We start from the raw sequence: 19,214 nt of genomic DNA on the forward strand, positions 1-19,214 counted from the left end.
TTTATCATTAAGTATCAGATAATTTTGTCAGTATTACAGTTGCATTGAGGGCCCTTCTGGGCCCCCCGTCACTCATGGGCCCCACGAATCCTTCCCCTTTACCCCCCCTTTTTGGCGCCCCAGTGGGAAACTACGCTGCCCGATTGATTTACAAAGAGTTTAGTCTAATTTATTTCTCGCCACTCATTAAATTAATTTGTGTGACTGTATGGATGTATTAGTGGAGTAGCTAAATTGGTTTACAACAACAAATGTAATGATGTTTGGGCCAAGTGAATATTGTGTTTGTCCTTATAAACTTATGAAATTACTATCAAATTAATTTATTAAGTGAGACTAAGAGAAAACTTCCACTGCGTGGCATTTGTTGATTAATGTAGCTTTTGTTTACACTCTATTTTTGTCACGTCGCAACGGACAGGGGTCAGTTTTCCCAGTCGCTCTCGAACGCATCTGCAGTTTTTCAGCTTGATTGCTGATGCGCTCCAGCTGGACTGCTCCCTTTATACTGGACTGTGACAGCCCTTCAGGGCCAGATCGTACTGTCACGTACCAGGAGATTGGATTCATAAATTATCAGAGCCCCAGGGATAGGTGAATAAGTTTTATTAAGGAGAATAAACGGAGTGCCAGTGATTACAGGTAACTGACGGTGATGAGAGAGTCCGGGTGATGGAAGACAGCGGCAGGTGTATCCGTGTCTTCCGACGGAGCAGAAGTTGTCAGAAGACAAAGTGGAATAGGATTGGAGGGCCAAAGCTCTCAACAACCGAAGGCATAGAGTGAGTCGAATCACTTATAGATTTATTTATTTTTAAGTTTCTTTTAGAATGCATCAGATTTCTGATTTGCTTTTGTATCACATTACAGCGTTGTAGTCAGCAGTTATATCTCTGGATACAACAACTGAAATGTATGAACTGTGCATAAAGATGAAGTTTCTGGCAGTGCAGAGGCAGTAAAAATGTTTTATGTTCATTTTTTAAGTTATACATTTAAAAGTGTTTTCATTGACCTATAAATGTCTTTATATATATATATATATATATATATATATATATATATATATATATATATATATATATATATATATATATATATATATATATATATATATATATATATATATATATATATATATATATATATATATATATATATATATATATAGAGAGAGAGAGAGAGAGAGAGAGAGAGAGAGAGAATGACGACACATCCGCGTCTCGGCTGATAAAAGCAAACAAAATAACGAAATGGTCAGATTGTGTATTAAATATAGAGAGAAACAAGAAACAAAGACTTCTCTGAACATTTCTTCACAAATTTGTGAGGAAAAAAATGAACGAAGAGAAGCAGAAGCAGAGAGGAAGAGTTGACTCTGAGGTCAAAGCCATGTTTGTTTAGAAACAAACAATAAAGCATAAATACAGAATCATGAATTCAATGTTCTTCATGAAACTTTTAAATCATCACACAAATACGGACGTAAGGAATCTCTTGCAGCAGCATCTAGTGGTCAATCACTTTTTACTTTCAGCAGAAGGAAGGAAGTGAAAGAATAGACTACTTTTTAAAAGTCAAGCCCTAATATACCACAGAGATTAAAAGAGGAAGCAGAAGTGTGTAAACGGTTTGTCGACATACATGTAAGTGATGTTTTATTATTCTTTTCAAGTCAGATAAAAGCTGAAAAATGCTTGTTAGTGTAAAAAGTCTTCTGCGGGGTGTTTCTGTTCATCTTGCTGTTGTGCAGGAAACTAAACATTTTCTAGATATTTGTTTATATGAGAACTTGATAGTAGAGCATGCAGGAGGAAATGCAAAGAATGCAAAGAATATAAAAAGTAATATTTTATTGTGTGATATTCTGGGTAAATGTACTTCACAAGCTAGGTTTAACAAAGAAAATCTATAATAAAGGAGAATATCAACCATATTACCCTCGTGGGTTTCTCTGTTTTAATACTAAAGAGCAGTACGAAAGATCTCCACTAGATGACACAGATTAAAATGCAGCTTATGTTTTAAATTTATGAAAAAATATAAAGTTGCATACTTTTTTTAATATAATTTTCTGTTATAGTTTTATTTAGATAAGTAACATAAAATTAAAATTGTATAATTTGTATAAATCATCACAAAGGAAAAAACAGAACAAAACCCCAAACAGAAAAATCTAACTTACTCTTTATCCTCAAATTTAGGTTATTGGTTGACTTCAAAACAACCCAAATTTAGAAATAGTTCACTCCTCTCAAAATACTCAGAATTTCTTTGAAATTAGAAAAAAAAGAAAAACAAACAGCTCGAGCGACTAATACAAAATACTACAGCATTAAAATAAAGAAAATTATTTTCAAGAATAATTGTAATTTAAAAAAACAAATGTTTTACAACTCATTTGTTTAGACAGAACATTTTTTTATTTATTTTATTTTTTCAAAGTAAATAACCGAATAAAGTTTTTTGCTGTATTTAGTGTACATGTAGTGTGTCCTGTTATAATAGACAATGAGTCTAATTTACATATTTTTTTTTTTTTAATACATAACATTGAAGTTTCCATTCACTTGTTTAAGAGTGTCTTTAAACTGAAAACTGTGGTTTAGTGGTTATAAAAAAAACTTAATTTCTAATGCTAAAATAATGCTGCATCTTTTATTTCCTGTCAGCGTGTTTGGCTTTAACAGAAATTATTAACCCTTGTATTGTTGTCATTTTTGGGACTTTCTGGTTCACTTCAGGTCAAATTCACCAAGGACAATGGTTCCCAACTTATTGTGATTAATGTCCACATTTTGTCCCTATTTTTTTTATTTTTTTATTTATTTATTATTTACTTAAGGCTAAATGAGTAAGAGGTAAATTAGTCTGTTGTCCTGGGCCCAAGCTCATTTTTCAAAATAGGTCTGGCTTTAAAATAGTGGTGAAGAATCTGATCAGAAATTGATATTATTTAATTAGAAGTTTAGCACAAGTTTGGTGCTATTATTGAATAACATTCATATAACATGATATTGAAATTTACCCCTGGCATAAATATTATTTCACTTTATGTTCATGTTATTTTATTTCATGAGTGGGAGAAGAGTAGAAGAAGTACAGCCGCAGATATGAACACCATATGATGCATCTTTCTTTCTTTCTTTCTTTCTCTCTCTCTCTCTCTCTCTCTCTCTCTCTCTCTCTCTCTCTCTCTCTCTCTCTCTCTCTCTCTCTCTCTCTCTCTTTGGCTCTTTCTTTTTTTTTGTGTGAAACTAAAACAGAGGGCAGGGAGATTTTGGGACTTTCTGCTGTGGTTTTTTATCCAGCAGACCACATTTCAGGTTCAGTTCGTTTGTCAGGACACGTTTAGAGGTTTAAAGAAGAAGTTTTACTACAGGAAGAGGTGAGACATGTTTGTTAGAACGGAACTACGCAGTTTCAAAAGCCAGTTCAACGGCAGCGATGTACCGCGTTAACTGATGGATTCAAGCTGAGGCACAAACCCTTATTTTAGTTCAGTAACCATGGTGACAGTGTAACGCTTGCAGCGGTCGTTACTGCGTTATGATCAGCTAAACGTGCCAATCTAGAGATGGGATTTATGGCTCTTTGAAGGGAGCCGGATCTTGAAGAGCCGTTCCTTTCAAAGAGCCATTCAAAAGACTATCTAGTTCTCATAACATCTTACAAAATTTCACAATATATAAGAATGACAAACAATCGAAATATGTACCTATATAAAATTTACTATACTAGATTAAAAAACGAGAGAAAAATATAGATAAAATAGGATTAATCTGAGCAGTCAGTGCAAATTTTAATAAATGTTTTGGATAGAACTCACAGTACTTGTTTCTGAACAATATTCTCTGCCCATAGATGCTTCACATGAATGGAGGGTGTTGGACATTAGACTTCTATGATGTCACAAATGTTATTTATTAGGGTCCGAGCCATACGAAGTATGGAAGGACCCTATTGTTGTTCAAATGTTTATTTTTCTAAGCGCTTCGAGGCCAAATGTGACCCCCTAAACACCCATGCGTGTGTGTATACGTACATTTTTTACGTGTTAAGACGTACAAAGGTAACGTTTTAAGTCTTACGAACAGAATGACCGTCTTAAGACGTAAAAAATTGGGTGCTACCAGTTCATCAGTGTCTGGGGGGGGAATTCCTACATACAATCCCTGCAAATGATAAATTGATGTTTTTTTGACAAACACCACTTGATGGCCTGCGGTACTGCAGTTAACATTTTTGGGCTAAAGACACCAATGGGACCTGTTACACCATACCCGGCTGACGAGGTGTCGGAGACAGGAAGTACATCTGCCAAAACAAGAGTCTGTGCAGGACGCGGACTTCTCTTTCGTCCTCCACCCGTCCTGTCAACGAAACGGTTCCGGTTAATATGAACGGCTTAAAACATGGATCTACACTTTCTTTTACCAAGGGTGTTTTCTGGCTCACAAAACCCACTCCTTTTGGGGAGGAGTGCTTGGCCTCTACTTGCTTGAACTTTTGACAGTCCACTATGTAGTGACCAGGTTTATGACAATAAAAGCAAAGTCTCTTTTCAGACCTTTTTGCTTTCACGTCCGTCACTTTCCTTACTGCGTGTGTTTCCGGTTTCTGGAACACCGTCGTATGCGTTAACACGTATTCATCTGCCATAGTTGCAGCAGAAGACAACAAACAAACTCTTTGTTCGTTCAGATGGATTACCATGCCTTCAGGTAATCTATTTTTAAATTCTTCCACCAGAATTAATTCACGGAGTGATTCCAACGTGTTAACACCACACGATGCACACCACCGGTCAAAGAGGGTACTCTTTTCCCGTGCATACTCTACATAGGTCTGGGAGGGTTCTTTCCTGTAATTGCGGAACTTTTGGCGATAAGCTTCAGGAACTAGTGCATACTCGTTCAGAACCGTAGCCTTTACAACATCATAATCTTGGCTTTCCACCAGAGGGAGCGCTGCTACTACCTCTTGAGCTTTGCCAGTTAGACGACATTGTACCAGGAGTGGCCAACCCTCTTTCGGCCATTTTAAAGCGATTGCTATTCGCTCAAAGGCTGGGAAATAACTTCCGACTCCCTGAAGCCTGGAACAAAAGGAATAGACTTTGAGATATCAAATGGCACAGCAGCGCTCTGAGGTGTACCAGATAACCCATGGGAGGAGGTACTTGCCTGCGCGTTTAGTTCCACCTGCCGCAAGCGCACCGCTTTGTTGGCTTCGATCTCCAACCATTTCACTTCCAGTTGCTGGGCTTTCTCCTGTGCCTCTAAGTGAAGCCTGGCAAGCTGCACCCGCAAACGAGCATCCTCTCCAGAAGCTTCCGGACCACTGTCTAACACAAAAGGGTCAAAACGGGGAAGTGTAACCGGGGTCGTAGGCCGATCACCTCCCCCAGATGCCTCTCCCTGCTCAGTCACGGTTGGCTGGGCTTTCTGCTCAGCTTCTACTGGATCCACACCCAGAGCGTGGTCTTCAGCACCAGGAGACCCAGGCGGCGTCTCGGAACTACCAGGCATACACAAAACGTCTCTCTTCACCAATCCAGCTTTAACCACTGATCTCAATTCCCGTTTCCTATAATGTTTTATCCAGGGTATATCGAAATGGTCAGCTATGACCGTCAAGTCGTCTTTACAACAGCCCATCACCTGATCCAGAGAAGGTTCCGCTAGAAACCTCTCCAAATCAAAGGGGACCTTTTTAACCATTATATTGGTATATTTCACCAGTACAATGCTAGAAAAGGAGATTGTTAACCACGTACCGTGTTGAGGTGACGTCACACGCTACTGCTGCTGCTCTCAGTGCTTCCGCTTAGCACAGCTAGCAGACACACTGGTTGATGTCACAAACAAAATAAACCGATTAGTAATCACAATTACCAGTTAATTTGAATAATATCCCAGACGAGCCCCCATTATATTACGTCCTCGATTTCTAGGAGTGGTGAGGACGGAACACAAAGCGAGTCGAAACCGGATCTCAAATAAAAAAACACAATTTATTACAAAATAGTGGGTTCAGATACAGGACCGGAATCGACCCAAAATAAACAATGAAAAGGTTGTCAAAACAATTAATCAACTAAAGGTGTCCACAAAGGGTAACAAGTCCAAACAAAGGCTTCTCAAAAGGATTAACAATAAATATTGCAAACAAACCGAAAATGTCCCAAATCAAAAACGGGTGCACGCACAAAGGCGGAATTTAGCTCAAACACAACTAAAAGATTTCAACAAAAGACGTCACCTCACTCAGGGTATAAGGAACACAACTCCAAATAAAGACTTTACAAGTTAGCTGTCTACACAAGCCAAAACCACACAGGGTCACTTCCACAACCACAGTACACAACACTCCCAGTCTGGCAAGCTACGTCCCTCTGTCCACAGCTGCCATGAATGAAGCAGATGACGGTGTTTAATAGGAGCAGCAGCAGCGCTATTGGTTGGCAGTTGAGTATCCCGGAAGCAGGTGGACCAATCCAGTCAGGGTAGGGCGGTGCCAGGTGGTGTCACTCTGTCAGTCTATGGCAAGACAGGCGGCAGTCTCATCAGGTCATTAGGCCGGCAGGCAGGCGGCCGTAACAGGACCCAATGACACAGCACAGGACCTACAGACAGAGACAACCTGAGCGAAAAAGAAAAGTTGAATAACAAATCAATCTTCAGCAAACCATTGCAAAAAACATCAACACATGCTCCCATTTTGTTTAATAGTGGTTGGCGTCCAGCTTATCGGTCTTTGTCAGACATATGACCTAACTTGTCGACACACACCCCCTACACCATATCAGTTGCATCTCGGATATGAGACTTCCGCCGGATGAAGGGACAGACAAGTTGGAGGTTTTAAGCTTGCTATCTTTTGCCCACGAAATTGCCTTTTAATTCAACGTCAGCCATTCGACAGACTCTAAGGTACAAAGGAAAACTTTGGCACGGCTGCCCTTCATGGAAAATTCAATTAACCACCTTTAATTTTGTCTCAATTAAGCAAGAAAAGTGAAATCAGGCTAACATCAACCTCTGGTCATGCTAACCAGTGTTGTGCAGTCACAAGATGGAACTCGTTTTATGATGCTGTAGCAAGAATCGCTGAAACACCAATAACTGACTTGAATAACATTTCTGACCGTTTACAGTTAAAATGTATCAGTGAAAGAGAACTTCAGTTTCTCAAGGAATACTGTGCAATCATGAAGCCTCTCAGAGTTGCTCTGGATATCCTGCAAGGAGAAGAGAACTGTTACTTTGGCACCCTCCTGCCCACGTTAGAAGTACTGATGTCAAAGACACTGGAAATGAAAGAATGTCTGATTATTGCAGTTGGCTTACCAGATGCCATTGTTCAGGTAAGAAAGATTCATGAACACCTTTTTTAATAATTTTTTTCTTGTAGCACAAAAGAACAGCATTCAGTCAGTGGACGACACTCATTTTTCATTACGACACATATGACGCAAGTGTATCACACAGGAGAAATTTATTGATGTAAACATTGATATTTTTTATCTGAGAAACCACTAATATACACTGTACATGTCCACAGGATGCATTAAAAACGCAATAATAGTACAATAATTCATTTTTGCTAAATAAGAATTTATTTTTGTTCAATCAGTTGTACAAATATATTGCATTTTTGTTTTTTAAATGATTTTAGAACTCCTGCCAATAAGTCAAAGAACACATGGTGATGTACCTCTATCATAGAACGTATATAAAGGGAATTTTTACTCATTCCAATGTCTGTGTTACTGTGTGTTTTGCAGGCTATCAAAACACGTTTTGTATCTGTCTTCGAAAACAATGATGCACTACTGGCAGCTGTCACACTTCCCATGTTCAAACTGTGGTGGTTGAAAGACTAAAGCAAGAAAGAGAAGGTCAAGGGAGCACTGGCAGCTGAGTGCCACAAGCTCATCCCTCAGCATGTCCGTGTGCAGCAAGCAGCCAAGATGCCTGCAACTCTGTCAGCACCAGATTCAAGCTTCTCCAATGTACAGGACTTTTTCTGCTTTGAGGAGGACAGTGATACCTTCAGCGCTGTTGAAACTGAGGTACTGACATACTTGAGAATAGCCGAAACAGGGATGGAGATTCTCAAACAATTTCCCACAATAAAGGAAATTTCTTTTAAGAAAAATGCTGCTACTCCATCCAGTGCACCAGTCGAGAGACTTTTCAACTTGGGAAGTCTGGTGCTTTCTCCAAAGAGGAACAAACTGACTGACCAAAGATTTGAGAGGCTTCTTCTCATGCGGTACAACCACTGGTTTGAAGGGGAAACCTCAACTCAGATTTTCATTCAGGTTCTTTCTTGTTAGCATTTTTTGTTGTTTTATACATTTCTGTGTAACAAAAACATTAGCTATCTTAGTCACAGTGACACATTTGTTTAATTTTAGAACATATATAGAACACATTGGTTTATATTGCTGCAAATAAGCCTGATTTATATGATGGAAATATAAAAAACAGCACTTGCTTATGTGAATGGTGTTCAGTTTTATTTTTACACTTGACAGGATACATGCGGATTACTTTAAATACGTTGCTGGCATGCAACTTTTATTTAATTTCAATAGGGTTTTTCACTGTCTAATTTATGCACTTGGAAGGTGTATTCTTCTTAAGCTTCAGTTATGTCTGTGTTCTACCTAATTTCGTTGCATATTTCAAGAAAATTGTGAAATTCAGAGAGAAATTAAATTATATTTTCTTTATGTTTACTCATTGGGAGTTATTGCAGATCTCTCTCTTTTTGTTTTGTGTGAGTCTCTTTGACTTTTATGTGTCCCCTTCAAAATATTTAGTGCATGTTGACTTTTCAAGCACTTACGGGAGTCTTATTTTCTTTACTGTCTTCAGTTATAGGAAAAATAATCTGTGTATTAACAAAAACAATTTTTTCACTTAGTAGTCACAATGACAATTTTCTGTTACATTTAAGAACATTTATTTGATTTAAAATGCATTGTGTTTCTCAGATTAGGCTGTTTAATATTTTTTAAGTAAATGTTGGACATGTCAATCAGCAGTTGCTTAATGTGTATGAGGTTGCACTTTATTCATATTCATACATTATAAATTTCAAATAATTTGCTACCTACCTTCAATAAACTAGTGTTCAAAGATTATTTTCTGTTTGTATTATATTTTGTACAACACTGAAGTTATTTTTATAAGGACATTCATAGGAGCATTTTTAAGAATGTTCTTTAAAATAGTAAATAAAAAGTTACTTTTAACAGTAACTCATTACTTTTTGGTGTAAGTAATCAACAAAGTAACTGAGTTACTTTTTGAATGAGGTAGCTAGTAACTGTAGTTACTTTTTTCAGTAATTAGCACAACACTGATGCTAACAAATCTGATCACAATTACACACAAACGGAAACTTCTGGAGGCAGCTACGGTAACAGGAAAGACAACCCTGCTACCCCAACTAAATCTTCTGCTCCTCCCAACAAAATTAAAACTACGCAAGATCTAAGAGAAATCTCATACGCTCTTGTCGAGGCGAAGTTAACCATGAAAATAGACACATTTGGAGAGCAGTTATGAGAGACCTCAATTATGGTAGCTAACATAGCCAAGCTTGCAGAAATTAATGCTGCAGATATCAAGGAGTGCAAGTTACAGCTAAAAGCGGTTGAGAAGGAAATGCCACAACTTATCAAAGACAACAAAGACCTTAAAGAAATAGTCACAGAGCTGGAAAGATACAAGCGGCACTGGAACCTTAAAATACAAGGTATTAAAGAAAAAGACAACGAACAGATTCGTCAAGAAATCATAAGTATCCTCTCACAGATTGCACCACAGTGGGCCTCTACCACGGAAACAGTTGTTGACAGTGTTCATCGACTTGGGAAACGAGAAGATAGGAGGGATCGCCAAGTGATCATCCAATTCGTTATGAGGCATCATAGGGATGAAATTTGGAGACTGACTAAAAACTCAAAGTTCTGCAAAGAAGCTGTGATCCGTTTCAAGCAGGATTTTTGCAAAGAAGGACAAGGGAGGCACGAGCAGCAGTTTGGCCAAAAATGGAGCAACCCCGTGATGCAGGGAAGAGCATCTACTATAAGGGCAATATGGGTTTTTATTGATGGTAAAAGAGTTATTATTGACTCCTAAGAATGCTTAATACTTTGATATCTTGAATATCTGACCACCTAGGCAACTCTGGCTACTTTCAATATCCTACGTGCACAATACACAGTTTGAAGCAGCAAAAAAAAAGAAAAAAAAGATGGTTAGGTCAATTAGGAAGTAGAGGCAATGCCAATTTGCACAGATAGTTGAGGTTATTTACAATATTTGGCACTCATGCTGTCAATAAATAGAGGTTCAGTTCACAGGCAGTTCGTTATACTCTCAAGTTTATTAGGTAAAGCAGCCTAAGATGTTCTCTTGGAGACTTGTTATTAGAATAAAATTGATATCTGAAGTTGAAAATATATTCCACAAATGTATTTAGGGGCTTATCATAACTTTTTATTACTACTTTAAAAAAACAAACAAACAAAAAAAACCTAAGTTTTCTCTTCGCATTCCTTTTTCTTGTTAATTTGTTATGTCCTTACTTAGTTCTAATTTCTCTTTTGCATCACTTAACGCTAGGGGTTTAGGAGACTCTATAAAAAGAAAAGCTACATTTTTGTACTCAAAAAACGAAAAAGCACAAGGTTATCTTATTCAAGAAACTCACAGCAATGAAACAGATGAAAAATTCTGGGCAAATCTGGGGAGACAAAATCATTTTTAGCCACGGTTCAAATAGGTCAGCAGGGGTCGCTATACTCCTTATAAATTTTCCTGGGAAAATAATAGTCACAAAGTCATTGGATAATTTGTGTTTTTGAAATAAGTGAAGGTTTTCTTATCCTAGGGAATATTTATGGTTATAACAACCAGAATCAGAACAAAAAACTACTGACAGAATTAACCACTATTGTTAAAGACTTATCTAGAATTTATGTTAACTTTGACATCTTCATTGGAGGAGATCTTAATGTAGTAATGGATGATTAGCTTGACAGAGGCCCCACAAGATTTCAAAGTCATCACTATAACACAGTGTTAGTTGAATTCTGTAACTCGCTCAAACTGTCAGATGCTTGGCATTAACTAAATCCAGACACTCAAATGTTCACTTGGTTTAAGCCAGATGGAACAGTTAAATCTAGATTAGACTATTGGCTTATCTCTAACACTAAACCTGACTCCGAAATAAAATGTATAATCTCAGCTGCACCGCTAACTGATCACTGTCTGATTAGAATTAATGTTATACCATCGAATATGGGCCAAAAAATGAAAGGATATTAAAGAAATGCAAATTACAAAAGAAATCTGCAATATTTGCAATGAAACTTTGTTAAATGAGGATGATAAACAAAGATTGACCACTCTGCATTCTTCGCTGGACAGCATTTATGCTAATAGAGCTAAAGGAGCTTATATCCGTTCTCGAGCAAAATGGATAGAAGAAGCAGAAAAGAGTTCAGCATACTTCTGCCATCTAGAAAAAAGAAGACAGGAACGGAACACGATAAAAATGTTAATAACTGACGATCAAGAATGCAGTGATCCAGCTAAGATCTCCAAAGCAATTTTCCAGTTTTATAGTCGATTATATTCCTCTTCCTATTCACAGGTTGCTACTGAATTTTTTTTAATCAATCAAGAAACAGATCCCTAAGACAGATGAATGTTTTAAAAATATTTGTGTTGCTGAAATTAAACTATAAACCCAGATTTTGATTCGACTTAAACATATCAAGTTCAAATTTTTAAGTCTAATCGGCAGCTTCTACTAACACAAACTGAGTTTATATTACTTAAACATGTCATTTAGTTATGTTAATGGTCAATTCTGAGTAAACTGTACTTTTTTAAATGATCTGTCTTATTGTAATTATTCGTTTGAGCTTGAACAACTTAATTTCATCAGGTTTTGCAACCGCCAAAAATCTAGTTATTACCGGTTTTAACGGATTGGCATTGATTAGCTCTGAACGATGTGAGCAGAGCAGAGACGAGAGAAAGAAAGACAGAGAAGACGAAGAGTTCAACAGCACTGAAGCAAGCAAGTCCTTCAACCCACATTTGAAGCCTTTGCATGATCAGAGTTCAGTGAAAAATGGTAGGTTAAAATCTACACTGGTTGCATGACAACTGATAAGTGATGTAATGAGCCTAATTAATAAAATTTTTATCAAGTTAGTTAAGGAGCTGCTTTTCCAACCACGTTCCTAGCTAACTTTAATTCGCTGCTAACGTTAGTAACTTTTTTTTCTTTGGATCAGTTCAACTTTCGTTAGCTGGTGCAGACACCTGGAGCAGCATTTGGAAAGTCTCAAAAGTTTTAAATTATCCTTTTCAGAAGTTTTACGCGATTTACTGTCATGTTCCTTAGTATATGTATTGTATCTTCAGCTAACTGAAGATGGGGTGGAAGTGTAAATATTGTGGTTTTATTGGTGAGAAGACGGCACAACTATTTAAGCACTACCAGTTAAAACATGGAAGTTACACACGAACAGTACCATTTCCCTGTTTGTACCAGGACTGTTTCTGTACATTTAAGTCTTTAAACAGTCTTAAAGCACATATATCCCGTGTTCACTCTAAAACTCACAAGGAGAAACCAAGAGAAAACAATGTGAAATTAAGCTGCCAGTTGTGAATTCATAGAGCCCTGCTCTGAAACTGAATTTTTTTAGCCACCTAAGAAGCAGGCACTTGAAAGTTAACCAAATGGTTCAGTGCCCATAAGCAGACTGTGGATTTGAAAGTAGTGTATATTCAAATTTTAATGCACATAAAAGCAAGGCACATAGAGAAGAGAACTGGAAGATGTTCAAGAAAGAAATAGTCAGTGTTGACATATGTGATGAAAACAAAGACAGTGATGTTGCAGATGAGCAAATGGCATTTGTAGATGCAGGTGACCTAGACAATGCCAGTGAAGAAGCTTGTGAGACAGATCTTCATTGTTTAGAAAACCAGTTAGAGCATAACTTGGCTGCACTTTTTCAAAAAATGCAAACTATCCTCCACATACCTGAGCGCTCCTTACAGGAAGTTATCAAACAGCTTTGTGATATACAATATTTGTCAGCACCACTGCTGCATCACAGAGTGTACTGTACATGATTCTAAAGGACTATAATTCTGAGATAGATGAGTCCATTGTGAAACAGGTGAGCAGTGCTTTTTCAGAGACCAACATATTGACCAAATGTTGCCTGTAGAGTATGTGGTTGAAAAAGACAGGAAATCTGTTGTATATGTTCCCATACAGCAAATGCTACAGAAGTTGCTAAGCAGAGCAGATGTATTAGATAAAGCAATGACAGAAGAAAAACATGTTCCAAATGAATATAAAGCTCATGTAGATGGTGTACACTTTAGAGAAAATGCCCTTCTTAATAGTAATGAGTTCACAATTGCCATTGGGCTGTACATCGATGACTTTGAAGTGGCCAATCCATTAGGAACATCAAGGAAGAAGCACAAGATGTGTGCTGTGTACTGGGTGATCGCCAATATGCCAGTAAAGCATAGAGCATCACTCAACTGTATTCAACTTGCACTTATATGCAACACAACCACTGTAAAAGAATGTGGTTATGCTAAAGTGTTGGACCTACTTATACAAGCTCTAATGTCACTAGAAAAATATGGTGTTTACATAGGAGCCTTAGGTGCAAGTGTGAAAGGAATTGTTTAGTATGTAGCTGCCGACAACCTAGCTGCTCGTGCACTGGCAGGATTCTATGAGAGCTTCTCTGTTGATAAATTCTGCAGAGTCTGCATGGCAAGTAAAAGTGACATTCAAGAACAAGAAGTATGCTGCAGTGCCTTTGAGGTCAGAGACAAAGACAGGCATGATATACAAGTGCAGGAGGTTTTGGAAGACCAAGAGATTGGTAGAACATATGGTGTTAAAAAAGAGTGCCCTTTGACTGCAAAACTGGAGTACTTCCATGTAGTAAAAGGTTACCCCCCCCTGACCTTCTGCATGATCTTCTGGAGGGCATATTCCCGGTTGAGTTGTCTTTGTGCCTTTCAGATCTGATTTTCAAAGGATATTTTAATTTAGAAACACTTAATCAGCCCATCAGGTCCTTTGCATACACCTTTACTGACATTACAAAAGGCTTCTTCACAAAAGGCACAATTGGGGGAAATGTGCATGAGAACTGGTGTCTTATTAGACTTCCTCCATTTATTGTTGGTCAGTACAGTATGTTCCTTCAGGAGAAAAGGCATGGGAAATTCTCATGCTTGTCAAAGACATTGTGGAGTTAGTAGTTGCCCCCAGGTTTACTGAAGAGACACTTGAATTCTTGGAGTAAAAGTTAGCAGAACATAGAGAACTACTGCGTTCTGCATTCCCAGATTTTAGATTACGACCAAAGCGCCTCTTATTGTGAAACCAGCGGATGTAGAATCAGTAGATGACAGATTGATTAACATTCACCCAGCTCGACTCACTGCCCGACTGTTAAACACAGAAATGCTCAGGATCTTCTCAACCACACTCGATCACTTGTCTGACGTACAGAGGAGAGATATAGAAGCGCTAGTATCTAAACATCTACCCTTGTTTAGTGACGTCCCCAAACAGACCCATATCGTTACTCATGACATCGATGTAGGTAACGCTTCTCCAATAAAACAACATCCCTACCGATGTAGCGTCGACAAACGTAGACAGATGAGAGACGAAACGGATTATTTATTGCGAAATGGTTTCGCTAAGCACAGTACTAGCCCGTGGAGCTCTCCGTGTCTCGTTGAATCTAAACCTGACGGAACTCCTCGGTTTATCACAGATTTCCGAAAGGTTAATGCTGTGACAGTCCCTGATGCTTATCCGCTACCCCGCATCGAAGATTGTATCGATACCATTGGATCCGCCCGTTATGTCAGTAAACTGGATTTATTAAAAGGATACTGGCAAGTCCCACTTACTGACCGTGCCTCCACAATTTCGGCTTTTGTTACGCCCAATCGATTTATGCAATATAACGTGATGGCTTTTGGCATGAGAAATGCCCCGGCAACGTTCCAACGTCTAGTGAACTGGTTGTTTGCAGATATGCATAACTGTGCCGCATATCTAGATTACGTCGTTGTGAACACAGACACATGGGAGGAACATGTCGCTGTGTTGCACAGGGTATTCGATCGTTTGGTAGAAGCCTCCCTCACGTTGAACTTAGCCAAATGTGAATTCGGGAAGGCTACTGTGACATATTTAGGCCGGCAGGTTGGCCAAGGTAAGGTGTGCCCTGTCTCCGCCAAAATCGCTGCCGTGCTCGACTTCCCAGTCCCAAAAACTCCTAAAGTGTTGAGACGTTTCTTGGGAAAGACCAGTTATTATCGGACATTTTGCAGGAACTTTGCTACAGTGGTTCATCCCCTGACCTCTTTGTTAAGCCAGAAAATGGATTATCTGTGGAACTCTGAGTGCCAACACACATTCGAGAGTGCAAAATTTTTATTGATGCATGCTCCGGTTCTCGCTGCACCGGACATTAGTAAACCATTTAAGCTTGAAGTAGATGCCAGCGCTGTAGGAGCCGGTGTTCTGTCAGTTTAGCATACATTGTCAGATCAGCATACGCATAGCGCAAACTAACTGCACCTAACCCTAACCCTAACCTTAACCCTAACCCTAACCTTAACCCGCATGCGCATTAACGTAATGTATGCTACTCTGATGCGTATGCTAAACTGACAGAACACCGGCGCCGTTCTCCTGCAGACTGACGAATGTGGGATTGATCACCCCATTTCGTATTTCTCGCTTAAATTCCTTCGCCATCAACTTCATTACTCTACTATCGAAAAGGAAACTCTGGCATTGCTTTTGGCCCTGGAACACTTTAATGCTTACATCGGATCAGGCTCTGTATCCACTCAGGTGTTCACGGACCATAACCCTCTTGTTTTCCTGTCTCGCATGTACAATAAGAATCATCGCCTAATGCGCTGGGCCCTCATTGCCCAAGAGTATAACATCAACATTATCCACACCCGGGGTGCAGACAACCAATTCACTGATGCCTTGTCCCGGCGAGATGAATGATTTCCTGGTTGTAGTTTGTGACTGTACTGTATTTGTGTAATGTGTATTTAGATATCGGCTCCACCCCCAGGTTAGAGCCTCTATTTTAGGGTGGGGGTGTTATGGCCCTGGCTTGTCAGCCTGTGTTGGTTCATGTCAATGTAAGTGTGTGGTTGCTTGCAGGTGATTGGCCAGTCTATTGTCAGCTGCTGCTCCTCTCCTCTCATCCATGATTGGACGGCTGTGGCTCCGCTCTTCCTAAACACCGCCCTCCTGAGATGTATCCAATATATAAGGACTGGGTCTACCTTCAGTCAGCGCGGTTGTGTGAGAATACAACACAGCCTGCCACAGGATTAGTTGAGAATTAACAGCACCTGCGAGTGCTTCGTTTGTTTGAAATATTGTTACCCTGGTGGGTTTGTGAGCAACGCTTGTTTGTTTTCCATTTAGGTTGTTGTACTGTTTAAGTGCGGTTTTGCCTCCAGTAAGAGTTTGTTCCCCTTTTGTTTGGTTGATTGTTGAATTAGTGGTTACAGCTAAGCTTCCTTTTTACTCACCTGAGTGTCAGGACTTTTTAAGTTGTTTTGGGTTTATTTACAATCTGGTCGGTGTTTGGTTTTGTTTCATTGTTTCGTTGAAAGTGATTATAGTGCCTTTTCTTTTGTTTGGTATCCTTATTTTTACCTTGGTTACCTTGGCACTCAACCTTGGTGTGTATGTTTCTTTTGTTATTATTGTAAATAAATATATATAAATTGTTGACGTCGACTCCGACACCTTTTTGTTATTCCCCCTCTCACCCCTAGACGAGCGAGGGGTCGTAACAGCCATATTTGAGCATCTGCACAGAGATGATAACAGAAATAATCTATGGCCACAAGTTTGTAAGGATTTTTTATCCATTTCCACCAGAGGGCTACGTAGTACTCAACATTGTATTAAAGAGTATGAGTACAGTCTTGGTTGATACATAAAATAATTACATCATTGTCAACTAATTTGAACATTAACATGTTTTCTTTTGACATATTTTAGGTGTGTCTGGAGTTCAGCAGAGTGGTTGGTAAGAGCCTGAGAAAGGAGTTCTACGGAGCGCTTGACCATCATAGTCCCAGGCTCATGGAAATCTTTAAAGCAAAGAGAGGTCTCACAGGGCAGGTCCTGGCTGACATTATGTGACAAACAAAGGTTAGTTTATTTTCAATTCTATATTTATGACAAAAATCACATGTTAAAAAAATACTGGTAATGTGATCTATGCTGTTTGTAGATACTGTTTTTTTTTTTTTTTATCTTAGAGAAGCATATCTGAAATTGTGTTGAATTGGCTAAACTAAATTCTTATAGTAATCACTTACCACCCATTACATTACCAAGGTTTCCAAGTTGATCTTTGAATGAAGCCTGCACATACCTACCTGTATGAATAATGTTAAACATTAGGTGTGCATAGGTTCCAGTATATAAATAGTTATGCCTTTTATGTGTACACATGTTCAGGATGAAATATTGACCCTATTCTAAATGTGTTATCTCCTGTCTCCTTCACTACACCAGGCTTCAGATGTGATGGGGGTCAGAAGCCTTGTCCTCAAAGGGCTTCCTGTTTTTCTTGGGGATGATCCATCTGCCTTTTTCAAGACCTGTTTTGTAAGGAACTTTGATTTTTTTTTCCTTCTCCCATCCCATACAAAACATATTTTAAGGTTTTTATATTCATAGTTAATGTTTTAATGTTATTGTTGTGATTGACAATCCTGAGGGATTTTCTATAGCGTTTACTGCCCTGGGCAGTGGGTGGACATTAAACAGAGCAGACTTATCTGTTGTGTACATATAGAGCCTGTTTGTAGCACTGTTTTCATACTGACATGATTATACTGTGTTCCTTTTGTCAGGATACTGATGATGAGGAACGTCTGTACACATGCTGTCCCTTCACCATGATGCATCCTTGTTGTGAATCATCTTGGAGGGAAATATTGTGATCACTGCTGAGAATCTGCCCCAGGCCATGTACATAGTCTTTGGACTCACCTATGCACTGCATCTCACCTACCCAAAGTACATGAAGAACACTTTTGATTTTTTAACAGGTCCTTCTTAACTTAGGTAAGACAGTACTTAAGCCTAAACTTCAAACACTCAAGAATCAGCTTGCAGTGTAAGGTCCAGAATATCCTCTTCCCAAGTTGTCAAATGTTGTTTGTTTTTGTGTTTTTTTTAATTAAAGCTCAAGTAGGTTTTTTACATATTTGTTTAAACTGTCAATTGTCCTGACAGTATAAATTGGAAGGAGAAAGAGAAGTGCAGATTTTTTTTTTTTTTCACAGATTATCTGTCTCATGTTATACTGTCAGGACAGTAGAAATTTTTTTATTTAAAAGTAACAGGATATATTACTGTTTTATTCTTTACCTTTTGTTCTCTCACACAGGCTTTTTTTTTTTTATTTAATTTAGAAAATTATTTAAACTTGAGTTCAAAATTGTAAAGAGGTTGAACAGAGAGTATGGGCTCTCCATATATATATATATATATATATATATATATATATATATATATATTAATGCCAATGTTCTGCAGGGCTAAGTTTTACCATGTTCATACCTGAAAATGATAAAGAATGTGTTTTTGTTACTTTTGTTGTTGGAAAAAAATATGTTCAATAAAAAAAGTATAGTTTATTTACCTGGCTCTGTTGACTGAAATATATATTTTGATTTTTAAGAACTATAAAAGTTAAGTTTGGTCAATTAAAATATACAGTTTTGTTATATTGGTAATAAAGTAATGCTTACTCAACAAGCTGAGTTAAACAAATGGGTGGTGGATAATTGTTAAGCTAAGTAACTTCAGTTTCTGTAACTGTTATTAGCACATTTAACTTAAATCTTTAATTCCATTCCAATAGGTGCTCAAGTACATTGAACATAGTCCACTGCACTTATTCAACTAATACTTCATTACTTAAAAAATTTAAGGCAACAAGTTACCTTGATTTTTTTTTAAGTAGATTAAACTTATAGAAGTGGAGAAAGCCCTAAATTGGCTTAAACTCAATAAATCCCCTGGGGCAGATGGTATAACGAGTAACTTTTACA

At 38.2% G+C, this 19,214-nt stretch overlaps 1 protein-coding gene and 2 long non-coding RNA genes across 4 annotated transcripts in view; all 3 read left to right on the forward strand.

Moving 5' to 3' along the window:
• The first annotated feature begins 396 nt into the window (after positions 1 to 396).
• The window catches only part of LOC121639776, a 565,698-nt gene continuing 546,880 nt past the window's right edge, over positions 397 to 19,214 (forward strand). The window contains exon 1 of one of the 2 annotated variants that reach the window (XM_041985265.1): positions 397 to 782. In XM_041985265.1, the coding sequence (XP_041841199.1) occupies positions 673 to 782 (110 nt within the window). In that variant the 5' untranslated portion in view covers positions 397 to 672. The remainder of the gene's footprint in view (positions 783 to 19,214) is intronic. The other variant, XM_041985266.1, reaches the window with a different exon arrangement.
• LOC121639827 lies at positions 1,355 to 18,624 on the forward strand. The gene is made up of 4 exons (XR_006010245.1): positions 1,355 to 1,646; positions 17,146 to 17,298; positions 17,668 to 17,760; positions 18,009 to 18,624. It is a non-coding gene; the product is annotated as an uncharacterized LOC121639827 (long non-coding RNA).
• LOC121639831 lies at positions 3,957 to 9,157 on the forward strand. The gene is made up of 2 exons (XR_006010250.1): positions 3,957 to 7,369; positions 7,790 to 9,157. It is a non-coding gene; the product is annotated as an uncharacterized LOC121639831 (long non-coding RNA).

Source organism: Melanotaenia boesemani, chromosome 5 (assembly GCF_017639745.1).
Source record: "Melanotaenia boesemani isolate fMelBoe1 chromosome 5, fMelBoe1.pri, whole genome shotgun sequence".
NCBI lineage: Eukaryota > Metazoa > Chordata > Actinopteri > Atheriniformes > Melanotaeniidae > Melanotaenia > Melanotaenia boesemani.